Here is a 17,591-nt window from a genome sequence, read left to right as displayed (position 1 = left end):
TACGCCTGTACTCACCTGAATTTATTTCTCACGTTCCTTTTCTTTTCTACTCTGGAACGTTAATTATGCTTCATCGGGATCTAGTCGGATGAGTCACAAATTCGATCGAGTGATTTTCAATACGATGAGCAAGACAAGCTGTCGAGAGAGAGAGAGAGAGAGAGAAAAAACGCGTCGTTCCTCTGGAACATCCTGTTCGTGCGGAACGTGTTCGCGAAGTGATCGCGCGGCACGTAGCGACAATTAAGCGCAGCGCTGTGGTTAGCGAGCGAATCGTCGCGTATGAGATAGATGAGATACGCAAGGTTCAGCACCTGCACGCGTCGCTGCGTTTAACGTGGGTAGGTAGCGATCGACGTAACAATGCAAAATGAAAAATCGCGGAAAAACGCGACGACGAAGCAATCACATCGGGCTCGAGGATGCTGCGACGCGAATATGGCCGGCACAGGGACTAGCAAACGTAAATATATCAGGGCTGCCGGAAAGTCTCTTCGTCTTTTCGACCCTGCTTAATTAGCGCAATTATAATATTGCTGCGTTAACAGGACGAAATTTAATTATGATTCTAAATTAATTAGCAAAACTTTCTTTACGGTATATATCAATTTTCATCGAACCAAGTGAAGGACACATACGTCGTTGTATGTTACTTGAGTTTCATCGTGGATCAAAGGCAACGGATGCAGTAAGAAACATCAACACAGTGTGAACAGTCAAGGAGCTGTTGATGTAAGGATCTGCCAGATGCGATTCGCGAGATCTCGTGAGGGTGATTTTAGTCTGAAAGATTAACCGAGATCTGGTCCGACCGAGCATTGAAGGCTGCCATTTCCTAAGGGTAAGCTTGATATACTGTAAAGAAATATTGCCAATTAATTTAGCATCATAATTAAACTTCGTCCTGTTAATGCAGCAATATTATAATTGCGCTAATTAAAAGGATTAAAAAGACGGTGGGAGACACTTTCCGGTATACCGCCAATACGTAAAATTGAGAGGGAAAGGACCCACTTCACGTGCGTGAAGTACCTCGAGATACCTTTGAGTGTCTTGTCACAGACGACACTCAATTTACATTGAGAAAAGTGAGACTGATAAACCTTGCCGATCGGTCGCATCGATAACTCGCGTGAGTAGCTAATGATCGGCACGTGAGACAAGCCTCCTGCCGCTTCGTTATCAGCGCTTGCTTATGAGTTCCTTATCACAAGACAAAAGGCAAATATAGTGACGCCGTGGCGTCGTACGCTCGCACTCGCACTCGATTCGACATATGTGCGTTCGGGAGATTGATCGTCTTGTGATTAGGAATCCTCGAAACGGGACTCGCAGCGCTTTTATTATCGTATCGAATAACGATCGTTGACGAAAGTCTGCGAAAGGCGCGCGCGCGCGCGCGCGCGTTTCGATTAACACCCGCGGAGCACCGTCGTGATTCTAGGATGACGGATCCGGATTGCGCAAGACGCGACTGCAGTCTTGGCAAAGTCGTTCGTCGAATGATTGAAATATGATTTGATTACGCGGAATGACGTACGATGAAGCGCTTATATAAAGCGCTTTCCGTGTTCAGCACGCGAAATGTAGAGCAGTAATTTGGAGATTAATTGCGGTTTCTCCATCTCCGATGAACCGTAAAGAAATTTTCCGCTGTGCGTAGCGAGTCGACGAAGGATTTCGGACTCGGCTCGTCGTCGTCGTCGTCGTCGTCGTCGTCGTCGTCGTCACGCTGCTACACTTTCTCGCGGTCGAAACGCGGAGCCGATGCGAGCGGGGTATAATTACGAGCGCGCGCTTTCGCCGCGAGACACGTCACGCGACAAAAGTCGCGCCGCGCACGATTCTCGATCTAAAAAAATCCATTGTTGAAGCACGGTCGATGCTGCCGGCTCGGCGCTTTCTGCCGAGTGCATCGACTGAGAATATCATTGCAAGGACGAGTCGTAAATATTGCCGAGCCAAAGTCGCGAGGTTTCAACTCAGCGCACGAACAAAAGAAGAACAACAGAGAAAGTGTAACATTCTTTCGCGATATGAAGAGCGCGCAGGATAACGTGTATCGCATCGGTGGGGGTGACGTATTTCGTGTCGCGCACGTGACACACACATATCCCTGTCGTGTACGTTGTTTGGATGAATGACAATGTTAAGAACCGGAATTGACGGAAGTGGAAGAGACGGCCGCGACGAGATTGGTAGAAAAACCGCGGCCGGCAGTCGCCATGTGGTTGCTCAAACGTGCCAGTTTGTCGATCCGCGAACGAGGTCGCGGTGATGGGGTCTGTAGGTCACAGCCAGAGACTCCTTGGCGACGACGATGACGACGATGACTCGCCGCGCGCGAGAGAGTCATTTCCTCGCGGAACGATTCCGACGCGCACGCGGTCTCCCTTTGGAAGACGGGGAAAAGTCTGAGTTTCTCCTCGCGAGCAAGCTCGCGCTTTGGGCGATTGTCGAAAACTTTCGCGGAGTCTGCGAGTGCGCGGCGCGCGGCAGTTTCCCGAAGAGAGACGCGAATTTCGTTTCTCTTAACAGCGAGGTTTTCGCGCGTACACTGAGAGAAAAGTACATGATATTTGGAACTATAACGATATAGTGACTAAATTATAGTCCGAAATATCATAATTATAGTAACTATATATGGTATATTACCATAATATCGGTAATAATTACGACACAGGCATGGTATAACCAACCATATAATATTTTTACTACGAATTATATGGTAAATTAAACTAAAATTATTGTATGGATGCAAGTATAAAATGGCAGGTAAAAGTAACTCTTTTATACGGTGAATATTACCAGAATATTTGCTAAATGATGACAGATGTAACTATGTGAATATTAAATCTCACTATATTTGTGAAATTAGCATATATATGTGGTAAAGGTAACTAAACGCAATTATTTCAGACAATCATTGACTATATATTTGTGTTTATTCTACTATATTTTGCAGGTTTCCACGAACTAACATAAAAATATGGTTGACGCCAAAATGAACAATAAAATATAGTGAGAGATTATAGTTAATTCAACTATATTTTTCTACCAGTGTAAAGTCGCGCGGAGAGGAAAGACGTTTGTTCTTCTTCCCTCTTAGCGATTACACGCGGTGGCGAGTGCGCTGAGGTGAATAGTAGCCGAGAAACTTGAAATATCTGATATCAATTTTTATTGATTGACTGATGGTTAAATATTGACGTAACTGTACCGAAACGGCGCATGTCTCTCGCAGCGCGTTCGCAGCGGTTGATTTATTCAATGACGTCGCGACAGAAGTTACAAAACTGGAATGGCGTCGCCTCCCGCCTATTCCGTCGGGCTCTTATTTTCACGCGGCAAAAAATTCATCCGACTCGGTCGAGCAGCCGGATTGTGACTTTTTGGCTACGCCAAATCCCTGACCGTTGCGAGATCAATCGCAAGCGACGCAATGTCAACGCGTTTCGGATACGCTCGGTGGTTTCACTCGCGTTAGTCGTTAATCAATGATCATTCCGTAACTCTTGACGCTGACAGTCGTCAGCGTTTACGTACGAGTGCGCAAAAATCTGTGGTCAATGAGGAACAAGAACAAGTCGTGGCAGTTCCTTTCCGCGAGTAAATGCCTGCGCGGTGAATCCTTTCGACGATACCTGTTGGCCTTGAATCAGCACTGCGAATAGGTTCGGCGATATACGTGAATCTAACACAAGCTCGTTGGTATATCGCGACCGACGAAACAATCAATATTAATTAATTTATTTACGTTTATTAAATACACGTGTGTGAGATATCTGATCGCTCGTCACGCAAACAATCAATCAATCACTCGCTCGCTCGCTCTGAACCGAGTTGAATGTTCTCAAAATAATAACTCGCGATGGATCGCGAGAAAAAGATTAGCGATGGTGAAATTGCGCTTCTACCATTGCGAAGCAATTGTTAAGATTATTCAGCTTCCTTCTTGGAATCACAAAATTACTATTTATTAAAAAATAATCTGACGGTATATTTGTGCGCTGCTAATCGAATCGGCTAATCGTTAAACTTGGACACGTCGTTGAAATTCGGATATAATCTTCGTATAATACTCGGTATATTCTTCGTATAATATCCTCTCGTTCGGCGAGAGGATTAAGATGAGAGACATTCGCGATAATCTGAGGACAACGTTCTTTGACGTGTTTTTTTTTTTTTTTTCCGAGCGCTGATTATCATCTGGCGCTCATTAATTTTAGGCTTGATTGATTTTGCGTTTATATCGAGAGAGAGAGAGAGAGAGAGAGAGAGAGAGAGAGAGAGAGAGAGAGAGAGAGAGAGAGAGAGAGAGAGAGAGAGAGTCGTAGTATCTCTCAGATGTCCGAGCGCTGTGTTGCATGAAACTGTCGCATGTCATGGCCGTAAGTATTTTTATCCTGGATGAGACAAAATTGCCCCATTTCCGACAACTGTTTGAACTATCGCGGCTTTGAATGAAAACTCTCGCTTCGGAAGTCTCATTAAATTACAAGTTCGACCATGGCGGATCGACATTAAATTGATGTTGTTGGGGTCGCATTTCGCGCAGCTTTTAGCACAATATACGATCTCACGCATTAATGCGAGGTGCCAATTAACGTCGGGCAGCGTGCGGCTTTGTTACCGCGACCAGTGGTCGCGCTAATTATATCGACGTTGAGCGCAGGTGAAAGCGGCAATTAAGTCATCCAATCAATGGAACGAATAATGGAGCGGTAATTCGAAATTGCCGATGCACGCGAGCACAAGACGTGGCTATTTCCTTGGCGTTTAAGAAATCTCCGTCGCGCATTATACTTCTTACAGCCGTTTTCCTCACAAATGGTCGCGGAAATGTGTTGTCGAAAGACTGCGTCGTTAATAGGCTGCGACCACAAGCAACGCTAGTGGGCTCTCGCATTAATAAAATATTAGCGAAGACCCGCTATTTATATCTCTTAAAGAACCGATATGATCGATTCTCCGAAATGTAAAGAGCTTCTCGTCCCTGATCGTTGTTATTGCTGTAAGCCAGACGTTAAATATACTTATATTAAAGAAACGTTACATGAGCGTACATATTGCTGCCGAAAAGGGAAGCAAGAGAGAAGAGGAAACAAATAAAAGGAAAGAAGTAAATAACATTCAAACACGAGATCCACAGATGAAGGAAATAACCGTAGTTGAAATCTGCGCCTCGCCTCGTCAATCCGAGCTTTATCGCTTTCGGAAGCGCCGCGTATCGCGCTGCGATTTGTCAGCGCACTATCAACGTTATAAAACACATCTGAAGCAAAAAAAAAGAAAAAAAAAAAGACGCGCGTCCCGTGTCTGTGTTCTGGCCGCTCGGCGGAAATCCGGCTGAATTTCCATCTTCCTCCCGGGAGAAGTACGAGTTTTCAATTCGAGAGGAGCGAACTTCGCACACACAGGTAGGATTCGGAAAAAGCGAGGCGTGTGGGAGAAGCGGCGTTCACCACCGGTGGGGCTCTCACGGAGGGATCTAATTGGCCGACGTGCGCGAGGTGTTCGCAGCTAAGTGTCGTGAGTTCGGTCGTTATTCTAACAGTGTCAGAGTGACCGTTGCGCTGTGCTGTACGACAAACAGCGACGTCGATTTCCCGTCTCGTCAAGCAGCCTCCACAGCCGATCGACTCTGCGACTCTGCGCGTCTGGCCATCCCTGGACATCCGTCGACATGGTGGAGAACGGCATGTCCCTCGATCAGAAGAAGCCGGAGATGAAGAAGCAGGAGGACACGGACTCTCGTCCGAAAGGTACGTGACGAACAATCGCTTCGAGACGGCTAAGGGCCGCAGAAGGGCTCGTAGTCGTAGTAACCGCACAGGTTGCCGACTGTACCTCATCCCCAGGACTTCGTCATCTTGCCCGAGACGAGAGGAGGGACAGTCTTCCCTCTTGTTCATTCACGAAAATTCATCAACCTGGAAACGCTTCGCGGTCTTTTGCGCATATTGAAAAGGTTACAATTAGTTAGCGACGAGTAGTTGAAGGGCAGCGCGAGTTCGTCAACTTGCTCGGGTTGTTATAATCCTGCGAGTTCCGTGAGATCGCACAGGTTCATCGATCAAGCGTCCTCCAATTCATCATGAAATGTTCGCACGGCTCGTTCGCGGTATCATTTCGTAATGTAGACCGCGCGTTGAGTGGTCAATCGTTTGCTCGACAATGTCTGCTCGACTCTTCGTGAATAACACATATCGAAACGTGCTACTTGCTGAATGCGGGACAAAGTAGAATCTGTTGTTTCAGAATGCGCTTCAATCGCGCCTTCTTCAGACGCACCGGATCACCCGATATTTAACAATTAATTAATCAGTCGGGCATCCGGGCGTTGTGTGAGCGGTAACCTGATTTTCTCCAGAGGAAGCTCGAGCCCGTCAGAAGGAAAGTCGCACTCTTCTCGGCGCGATGTGCCGAGAATTTTTTATATCCGAGTTTATCTCGTAATAAGAAATAGAAAGAGCACGCACGACGACGAAGAAGAAGATGAAGAATGTGCGTTTGCTTTACTCTAACAATGACACGACGATTTGCGCGACATTGCCGCTTATATTGTTCCGGGCTAATTGCACGTGGTGTCACTCGAGAGTCTACATTCCGCATTTGCAAAACACAAACAAAGTATGATATAATCCCACCGGTTACACCGGCGCTGATGTTTACGTAAGTCGATCGATGCGAGAATTGCTCGGCACTTTGTTTGATGCATTCACGCGTATCTATTATGATCCGGAAATGATGAGATCACGTGATTCTCTCCCTCCCTCCCTCCCTCCCTCTCTACCTCCTCCGTCTGACAAGATTGCCAGCCAGAAAGGACGATTGAGCCCTCAGCGGGTTTTACGTAATGTCGAAAACCGTGCCGCGGGATAATTAGTATGCCATTTAGCTTGCTCTCATTACGCAGCTCTCGAATTCTCGTCGCTGCGGTTTCACGAGTGAAAACTCAACCTTCTCGCTTCTTTGTGCGACTTGAATCTCTCGTCGCGGTTATTCCTTCGCGCGATTCCTTCGACGAGCGGAGTTGCCTCGTGAGCGGCACTCTGGCGGTGCAACGAAGAGAGTTAAAACGGCGAGAGATAAGGACGATATTGTAAATCCCGGCGAGACGGCATAAATCATTTTCTTATCGAGCCGACCGCGCCATTATCCGATTTTCATTTCGTTAGCCGCGCTTTCCTTTGTCACACGAACGACGATGACGAGGTCGCGCGTCCAAGTGGAATTGAAACGTGACGAAATTTCGTCAAAGTAACCCGCACAGCCTACTATGAATACGTGAATACTAATATATAATTGCGTAGAATTACAACCCGCGGATTGGAAGCCGGATTGCCGCGTTAGATAGAGTGTCTGCGTTGTGAAAGAATTTTTTTACATAAAAAATCTAAACGCGTAACGCGTCGGATTTTAAATCGCTGAGATAACAAAGAGGCAACGAGATTAGAGAACCGTTCGCTGCAGTTGGCGTGTTTCTCGACTCAGAGAGGACTCAGCGAGGGACGAAAACTGAAGTACGTAGCAATCACGACGCAAAATGAATAACGGCGTGACGATTAGAAAATGTAATTGAAACATGGCTGTTGGTAAATGCGAGAGATCGAGAAGCGATATATCCTCGGGAAAAACTTGTCCTCCATCATGTTCGCCGAGCGATTCACTGACCTCTGATGATAATGTTGGAATTCGAATCTTTTCGTCATCTCCTAAAATCGAAGATACCTTCTTTTTCTTTCTTCTTTCGATCGCGCTCTGAGATGAGCGTCGATTGATTCTTTGACTCCTCGTGGCGCAGCAAGCAGAGCCATGGTCTCGATAATACCTGCCCGCATTCATCCTTCGTATTCGATTCTAAGTAAAAACTCGTTGCAAGGCACACTACAATCGCAACGGAAAATCTTCAAATCGTCGTCAGCCGGTATTATTCTTCCACTGCTTATAACCGATGCATCCCATCACGCTGTCTCCGTTTCTTTCGTTACTTTACAAATCTCTCAAGGGAGGGAAGGGGATCCGGTTGACCGGTAATTGAGAATAGTGTCGCTCATAAAAATAAAGTAGGACAGCCATCGCTGGAGTGGAAAGCGGCAGGAAGAGAAAAAAAAATGACCGTTAATTCCGTCTTTGAGAAGCCGCTTGTGCTTTTCGGGCGGTTGTCGTCCCTCCTTCAGTGAGGGGATTTTTCAATCGTCGGATTTCGAAAACGCAAACGACGCGCATCTTGAAGTTAATTAACCGCCGATCGATCCGCCGATTTCCGACTCACGCGTTTGCGTTGCAAAAGCGATCAGCCGAACAGCGAGGATGCTGCTTTTTCGCCGGTAGAATAACGCGAAAGAAATTCGCCGATCAGCAGGATCACACGGCGTGCGGCGGACACGCACGCCGGATTTCGCGTAAAGATGTCTCGTCTAAATTGAGCAATTAATCTCAATAGCAACAGAACGAGAGACTCGAGGCGGAGAGTGTTGTAATTACATCTCTATGTACAATAGGTATTGTACTTGGAGAGACTTTGCTCCTGAGGCATTGCATCGAGGCGGGGTGTGCGATGACCTCCTCGGCAATGCGAGTCATTTTTCGTTGTCGACAGTTGTAATTACGTGCAATCAGACGACGACGACGAAAATATCGCGGCACATTGTCGCGTTCGCTCGCAATCCCGCTAGCGCCTCTCTGCTAGCGCATCCGTGATTTGGATAAACTTCCTATTCAGTGTGAATTATGCTGATTAAATCGCCTATCACACATATCGCCACACACGCTCAACTGTAGAATGCATACCGATCGTTCGCCGCTCGGCTATTTTTATTACGCGCTCGAAACGTTACGTAATGTCGATGCCCTCGGTTTTCCGCTGGGAAACGTAAATTATCGGGCAAATTCAGATAATACACTACTAGAAAAACCAGTCGCGATACATTTATCGCTACATTTGAGTCGAAAGGCTAGATTAAAGAAAAAAATAAAAACTCGCCTGTCGTGAAGGACTTAATTTTTTTGCGTAGCGCTTCTCGCTATCGTCGCACGAGGGGATTGATCGTCGTTAGTGGCGTTGACGTTTAGGAAGAAATGATTTTAGCGAGAGGTCGTTAAGTTTCGATCGTATATCACTCGTCGCTGAATGATTTTCGTGTTGTCATTCGCTCCCGCAACTAATAATAACATTGAAAAATACAAGCCATCTCTCACGGCATCTCTATCTTTCCGCTCGTCTTAACGCGACGTCTCACTTTTTTACCTGCCCAACCTTGAAGACAAGTGGGAATGTTAATGTATGCATACGGCACGGCTATATCTGTGTCTATGAGTAAAAACGTTTATTTATGGCAATCAAGTCGGAAGAAGATTTTATTAGGTTCCAGTTTTCGTCATCTGTGTATTGGCAACGCCGACGGGATTGTCGTGCGCATTTTTTTTAGGCCTGCTCCGAAAATTTTCTTCTTTTTCTTCTCATGATTGACGGTTCCGTTTTCGGAATGAAATTCGTGTTTTATCCATCGATCAGATCAGCGAGGTCGGGTTGGTCGGCCGACTCGTCTGTCGATCTGTTCATTATCTTATCTGCATCTTCTGCTTGGTGTAGTTGAATTAAACTTCCACAAGCGGTCGCGGAAATTGAATGGATCTCGCTTCTGTCCTAAAGTCCGTCCGAACGTATCGAACACAGTCTCGATTGCACTTGTCTGTCTTACTATTTCTCACGAATTCAGAAATGATTTCGAATGCGTCGTGCTCTTTTCACCGAGAAGATTCATTTCTCTCAAGTGTCAAGATATAATTGTTCTTGCTCGACGATGCATCCGATCTCGCTCTAGACTGATGATTATTGTGATAAATGCGATACCATCGTCACGCATACACCTGTTGCTAGACGGCGATTCTCTTCTCGAGAAACGAAAATGCGCGAATGTTTGCGTCAGATTGATTATGCTTCTTGCAGTGTCACGAATAATGGACGCGTGCATTTCTGCTGTGCATTTCTTAACATATTTACGTAAATCGAGATGGAGATTCATTAAGCTGTATCGAGACTCGTCCGACCAGCTGATCAGAACACATAAGAAGAAAAACATGATAAAGACGTAGAGCTCTTCGATAAAGGACTCTTCATCGGGTTCTCTCCGTCTCGAATTCCATCGCGAGTTTATTACTTACGAGTAAACCTCGGGGGACGTCGCACGCCGATTTGTTTTCAATTTTTTATAGTTATTTTTTATGTCAAAATATGAAGAAATCTGTTATCATTTTTAGCTTAAATTAATTTTTTCAATTTTTTCGAAATTTTTCAAGTTTTGCACAAGTACGTATACTATTTTATACATATTTAAAACAATATTTCTTAAAAATATATATATCTGATTTGTTGAAACTTGCACACACACACATGTCGCCGATTATGAATCAGAAGCATTTTGTAAAATTCAAAATGGCGGATCTAATGTGGCTGACGTCATTGTTGAAAAAGTGTTCAGTTTTACGCTACATTCGACGTTGGGTAATCCCCTCGGCTCACTATCCAGCAAACAAGCGCATTTTAACGTCAAAATCTGGTAAAAAATGAACAAGAAATGAACAAAAAACTTGAGAAATTTCGAAAAAATTGCAAAAATTAATTTGAGCTAAAAATGATGACAGATTTATTTATATTTTGACATAAAAAGTAACTATAAAAAATTGGAAACAAATCGGCGTCTGACTTGTTAGCCTGTCGCTACCGATTCCGGCGGATCGAAACGCACCCTCCGTCGCATTGTTTTCCTCGTTTGTTTTCGTGTCAACGTTTGTTGGCCGCGTTCAGCAGAAAAAGCTGCTTACTAAGCGCTTAGTGATTATCGTTTCTGATTGGCTCGTTCCCCTGAATTTGTTAAAGATCTGAAAGAATACTCCAGTCATAGATAATAATCACTAAGCGTTTAGTAAGCAGCTTTTTCTGCTGAACGCGGCCATTGTCTAATTATTCGTGCAACGTATACGTTGCAGCGATTAATTATCTATTCCATTGTACAACGCCGCCTGAAATAACAAAAATTTTATCGTTTTGCCTAACGTACGTGGATGTGCGATTCTTTCTTTTTTTCCTCGTTATCGCAAACGACATGATAGCATCGTTATTCCAACACGTGCGTCAACTGACCGACCGCGGTTGTTCAGTCGACCGACGTGCGTGCAACTTCTTCAAGCTACGATTATATGCACACAAAACACCGCGCTCGCGTCAGATAATTAAAGCGAGATGATATTTTTTCGCGTGCGGAAAAGATAACGTATTTTCTCGCAAAATACAACTCGGGCGCAAAATACAACTGTGCGCGCTCTCGTCAGTTGCAGTGGCAGAATGAATGAACTTTGCGCAAACGTAACTGTGACAATTAGTCGCGGTCTAATTGCATATCGAGAATGGAGTTTGCGGTCAATTGCGAAGCAGCCTCAAATCACAAATTGCGAACGGTTAGCGCAATGAGTCAATTGTCCCCATCCTGTAGTATTCTGAACCTCGACGGCTCGACGTGGCAGTTAGACACACACACTCGGCCGTGTTCGATGACGGAAGGTGTCGATAAAATTCACGTTTACCTTTCCCCTCGCTAATTACGCTCGTAAGCGCGGTCGCACGAGCGAAGTATAATTATCGCGCCGATATACAATTTCATTTGGCTCACGCACCGCGGCTTGCATAATTAATTACAATTAATGACGCGGGCGAGGCGCACGAGACCGGTTGTCTCTCCCGGTGACAACTTTTACGGCTGTCGTCGGGAACTAGTCCCCGCTGTGTTATTCCTTTTCTCGCGACGTGTCTCACCGCTCGTCGCTATCGACGACACAACGGCACGTGCAGTTGCTGTTGTGTTTCATTATCGGCCGGCCTCGTAATTATACGTATATTTTTAGCGTTTTATCTTTTTTCTTCTTTTTTGTAGTCGTCGATAAGATCAATTGCGCGAAAGAAACAGTCGGATGATCCCCCCTCCCCCCCCCCCCGCCCCGCCGACGTCGGAACGACAGGAATTGTCCGGCATATGGAAGGTCTGCGTTGGTCGCAAGTGGATAATTCACGCGCGGACAATCCGCATCGACGGGCGCAAAGTGTTGAATAAGAAAATATTGAATAACGGCAGCGCGCGGGAAGCTTGGATAAGAAATGTTCCTCCACTAATTTCGTATTTGCGGCGCGCGCTAATTAGCTGTCGCGCGAATCAGCCGTGGAGCGACGCGCGGCACGCAACAATTAGGCGGAAGAGCGTCTCCGATTCTCGTCTCCGAGAGAGACCCGGCCTTGGACGAGTTGCCGCGGGAGGATCACTTACACCTTATCTCGTTGAATAATGCATGCCGCGCCGTGTCTCCGTCAGTAATACATGACTTTTGTCCGACTTGAGCGCGTTACGGAGGAAATAATTCATTGACGAGGCATGTACACACGAGGCGGGGAGGGGGGGGAATCATCTCGTCTCGCGATTCCGCGTCGAAGCTCTCGTCTCGCGTCGGGCGAATCTCCCCGGGAAAGAACCCGCATACGCATTCGCGATGCTCGCTCGAATCGTCATTGCGAAAGAAACCGCGAGACGCAATTTCAGAGATTTTTATCGGGCCGCGGCTTGCGTTGATGTTACGTTAAATACCGCGATCATTCGTATCAGCTCGCTTTTGTATGCGAGGCATTTTTCTCAGACTTCGACTAGCCATTGCTATCGATCGGACATCTGTCGGCGCGTTACCTTGCGTCGAGAGAGAGAGAGAGAGAGAGAGAGAGAGAGAGAGAGAGAGAGAGAGATTTATGATCTCTCATTAATATTCGCATCGTATTTGCGAAGATACATCGCCGTATCGCTCGATTACGTTGAATCGTTTCAGCAGCTCTCCAGATGATTATCTCGTCCAACATAAATATGTAAGAATAGATGAGGAGTTTGAAGTCTTCATTGGAGACTTTGAAACTTTTCTTCCTCCACACGACAATAAACACGTCGTGCCTTTCGCAATATATCTTTCAGGCATCTGTGGATGGATTTGTGTGATTCACCGTGACGGACTCGACGAAATAGCTGCAAAACTATATCGAGCGCTTTCCATAACGAACTTACTTGAAGAGAACTTACATACATACACACACATACACACGCGTAGATCGCATATAAGTTACGAAATGAGACAGAAAATTATCCTCACGGTAGTTTTCACGACTATGACGTTTCATTATCTGACGAATCAAGTCGCGTGACAAGGAGGAAAGTATCACCGGTGCGTTGTAAATTTATCCGCTAAATTTATCATCCCTCACAATCGATTTCTTCAGTTCGTCACAGTTTTGCGACTCTTGCAAATTATGCTATCGAGGAGTCCCCCCCCCCCCGTTCGATGTGCCGCGGGGAAACCCCGCGAGTTGTGCCGATGGCGCCGACGGATTAAGATAAGTGTCACTCGGAGCGATTGAAGCTCAATCAGTCGTCGTTATCGATCGTTCGTCAAGTTGATATCCGCCGATATCGCCGCGAGATTTGTCTCTTAGCTAGCGGCGAATGTTTCCTGCCGAAAGTCGCACGGGAAATAACGAGAGCGACTTCGGCTCTTGCGACTTCTTGAAGCTGAATTTCATTGCCCTTCCGCCGACCGTTGCGATCTGCGTACCTTTGGAATTCGAATTCGAGTTTAGGACGGTTCCTTACAGACCACGGAGAAAGGTGCCCTGTCCGAAAGTCGCAAAGTCAAACTTTCCCATAACGAGCGCAAACAAGTTTTGTCGCAAAAACGTCGGCGGACATCTATCTGGCAAACTTCTCGAACTTGGCGAATATCTCTTCCTCCCGTCCGCTCTTAGTAATTTTTCATTACATGCGCAGGTCTCTGAAAAAGTCCTCGACTAGTTATTGATAAATTTCATTAACAATTACCGGATCTCTTAGTATTCCGAAGGCACGGCACGAGGACGAATTCTGGAAACTCGCGCTGCGCCCTCGGATACGGCCTCGCGCAAGGATTGCGGATACGGTGTGACGAATTCTCCACACCGCGCCTTGACACGAATCGTTTGTGTGATTGAATACAACAGCGCGAGAAACGAGTCGAGACGCGATGCGTCTGCGAATTGCGAATTGCGAATTGCGAATTCTCGTTCGCTCGCTCGCTCGCTCGCTCGCTCGCTCGCTCGCGCCTCACGATATTAGCCGAAATGCTCTTTAACGGTATGTAAATTGCCGCTCCTTTAGCTCCGGTAGTGTCCTGCGCGTTTTTTTGCGCATCCTTCTCTCATAAAGGATATAGAGGTTTCATATAAAAAAAAAAAAAAACAGAAAAAGAAGGAAATATATAAAGAGGCGAGACAGACATTTCTTCTCCGATCTCTAATCTCCAAACGAGATGTTTTTTAAATTAGCGAATAGCAGTCTCAACACAAGATGATTCCGGATGTTGTGAGACGCGTTCAACGAACGACTGTGGAATATTTTAAATGCGCAGCAGCGGGTCGAACGGCGAGAAATAAACATATCTCTCAAACGACGAGAGTCATGGGATTTCTCGCTTCGGCTTCCTGTCGCGCCACGCTCGCGTCGTCTCCTGGCGCGATCAACAACGCTATTTTCCACTTAACCATAGTGGATAATGAGTTTGAGGGCTTTCGCGTTTCCTGTTGACGGCTCGAAACTTGAGACACATTGAGGCCGAGTGTGTGTCGCGCGGGAATATATATATATATATATGTGTACTATAAATTATCGCCTGGATTAAATAATGTAAAGGCCGCGCGTGTAATGTTCGTGCGTAAGCGGATCAGAAAATCGCCGACATCCTACTTCTGATGTTTCCGTCGTCACGCGTGTCCGCGGATTTCCATGTAAGATGGAAATGCGACTTTCGCGATTTTGTCGAGATTGATCGCGAGAGAAATTTGAGCCAGGGCGGGGGGGGGGGAAGCGAGCCGACTCTCGTCGCAACTTGTGCAATTTATATACCAATTTATACTATGTATTATTATTGTTGTTGCTGTTGTTACTATTATTATTATTATTTTTTTTTTATTATTTTGCTTTATCCTTGATAACAACTCGATGCAGGTATCTGCCTTATCGCGCGGAAGGAGATTGAATTGGACGCTGACAGTTAACTGTAGCTGACAACGCACGTGTCTCTCTTATCGACTCGCAGACTGTAATTTCGCCGTCGATACGCGCGACTGTGCTTCGTTAGCGGCTTGTTGAATCGTTAATTAATATGCGTGATTAAGCCAGTGACGAGTCGTTCGTGTCGAGGGAAATAATCGCAGTATCAACGCAGTGGGCGTAAAAGGAGTCTGTAAACATACCTCGCGGTATTAAACTACAGCCGGTATCAAACTATTCGATAACAAACGCGTTATCGAACGCCGCTTGCTTAGAGTTTTGAGAATGAGGCGCGAGTTCGCTCCGGCTTTCGATAAATCAGACCTCGATGATCGTACAGAACCGTGACGAGTCGGTCGACAAGTTGAAAAGTCTTTGTTGGTTAAATTAGTTAAATTATTTTTAATGCTGTTTCGGTGGAAATAAATTTTTATTACTATTCGTCAAGGCCGAACGCTTCGCCAACGGCGCAGCGTTAGTGCAGTCGGTGTGTATCGTGGGCAGAAATTTTTGGAAAATTCAACTCAACTTTTTGACCGACCAACAATATAGGCACGCGTAAGGATATAAAGTCAAGGTGAAGTGACCGTCATACTTGACGTAAATATCTCCTTAAAGGATCGTGGCGCGTTAATCAATCGTTCCTCGTCATTTCACGTTCGTCTGTGCAAACACGCGTCGCGCGAACTACCGGCGAAATAGCACGTACACGATTTGCCGCGTGTCGTACGAGGAAATTGAACGATCCCCCTTTATACCGCGCGCAATTCACGAGCAGCTGAAAATGTGCAGCGTCACGCAGCCGAACAACGAGTCATCGATTGCACAATACGCGCGCGGCTTCTCACGGAATTCCGATTACGGCTCTCGAGTAGCTCGTTCTCGGGCGCCGCGCGTCCAGTAATTGCTCTCTTCGCATCCCCCCCCCCCCGACTGTCGAAAAGAAAAGCTCTTTCCCTCGTACTCTCCTTTCGAAAGTTTCTTTTCTTCTTTTCGCTCGTCGTCGTGTCTATCCGAGTAAATTCGCGCTTACGGCGCGGCTAACTGCCGCTCGCTAGCGCCGTCAGTTAACGTTTGACTCGGCTTAACACCGATCAATTACTTCTTCACATTGATTAGAGGAAACACACAGCGGGCCTCTCCCCCCGTCTCATCATCCTCCTTCGTTCCAACGATCGGCGACTTCCTTCTTCTCTAATTTGCGACGAATCGCATATTTGCGCGCCGATCGCGCTTTGAACACTTTGCCGCGGTGCATACGCAGCAATCAAATCAATTATAGACAGCCGGTTCGCCACGACGCGAGTAACCACCGACGTGTACGAGCTTCAAATCAACTCTCTGTCGCGGCGGCGGCGGCGGCGGCGGCGGCGACGGCGGCGACGGCGACGGCGACGGCGACGGCGGCGGCGAAAAGAAGTCGCAGCCGCGCGCTGATTTATGTCCACGACATTTGCTCCAGCGTGGAAAGTTTCGCGTTTCGGAGCGGTGTGCTTCTCAAGAGAGATAAGCCTTCACACATTGATCTTCGCGAATTTGATTTCCGAAACGTGTGAGAATTTTCGTGTTTCTTCGTCAGGGGGGGTCAGGGGGAAGTTGTTCCAACTTCTTGATAAGCTAACTGATTTGGTTGGATCATATGTCTGTCTTTGTTTGAATTGAAGGAAAAACAAAGGCAAACATATGATTCAACTCGGTCAGTCAACTCACCAAGAAGTTGAAACAACTGGCCCTTTAAAGAGAGATCAATGTCTCACTGCGGTGTCGCGAGACGAGAAAAATTCCGTGAAAGAAACACTCGGCAAACGATGTGTTTACATTAATTATCATAATTTATATCGGCGTGTTCCCCCTTCCCCCTCCTCCGTGATAAGCGCGGCGCGTAGATTAACCTGCCAACGGAACCCGCCGCTCCGCGGGCTTTTATCGATGCCCTCAAATCTCCAGAGATATCTCCAGTTTAGAAATTAGAATAAGAAAACACACGCCGTGCGTTTGCTAAACGCAATGCCAATGGCGGAAAATCACCGGAAAATTTTACAGTACCGTCTCTCAGATACGGTAAACGTAAACCGTGAATACTACTGGTCGCGTACATTGCGATGTTGTTATTTCTGAACGAATAACGTTGACGATTTCGTACGTTTACCGTTTAATCTGAGAGACGGTATTGCAAAAATCCCCTAATATCGCGGACCTGTTCGGATGGGCCACGCTAAAGTTAGTGAGTCAGAGGTGCACGCTGGACGCTGGAGACTCTCTTGGAGAGCAGCGTGTAAGTAAGTGCGTTTGTTTCTATCCGCGTCATCGCCACGTAATGACAGTCAAAAATAAAGTCGCGCGACGGCTTTATTAATAGTCGATCGGTTTCAGTGCGCCAAAAATTCCACGTGACGTATCGGCTATTTCGCACGGTGGCGATCGGCTTCGCCGGATGTGTCCGTTCATTTTCGCGCGACCCAATTCGAATAAGAAATT

General features: G+C 46.4%; 1 protein-coding gene across 1 annotated transcript in view; it reads left to right on the top strand.

Moving 5' to 3' along the window:
• Nucleotides 1-5,135: 5,135 nt before the first annotated feature.
• Picot (putative inorganic phosphate cotransporter protein picot) overlaps nt 5,136-17,591 on the top strand; it is a 30,228-nt gene continuing 17,772 nt past the window's right edge. The window contains exon 1 of the mRNA XM_011156071.3: nt 5,136-5,765. Within this exon, the coding sequence (XP_011154373.1) occupies nt 5,687-5,765 (79 nt within the window). The 5' untranslated portion in view covers nt 5,136-5,686. The remainder of the gene's footprint in view (nt 5,766-17,591) is intronic.

Source organism: Harpegnathos saltator, unplaced genomic scaffold, assembly GCF_003227715.2.
Source record: "Harpegnathos saltator strain DR-91 unplaced genomic scaffold, Hsal_v8.6 scaffold695, whole genome shotgun sequence".
In the NCBI taxonomy this organism is placed as follows: Eukaryota; Metazoa; Arthropoda; class Insecta; order Hymenoptera; family Formicidae; genus Harpegnathos; species Harpegnathos saltator.
Note: the sequence above shows the minus strand (reverse complement) of the source record. Positions and strands in the feature narration are given on the sequence as shown.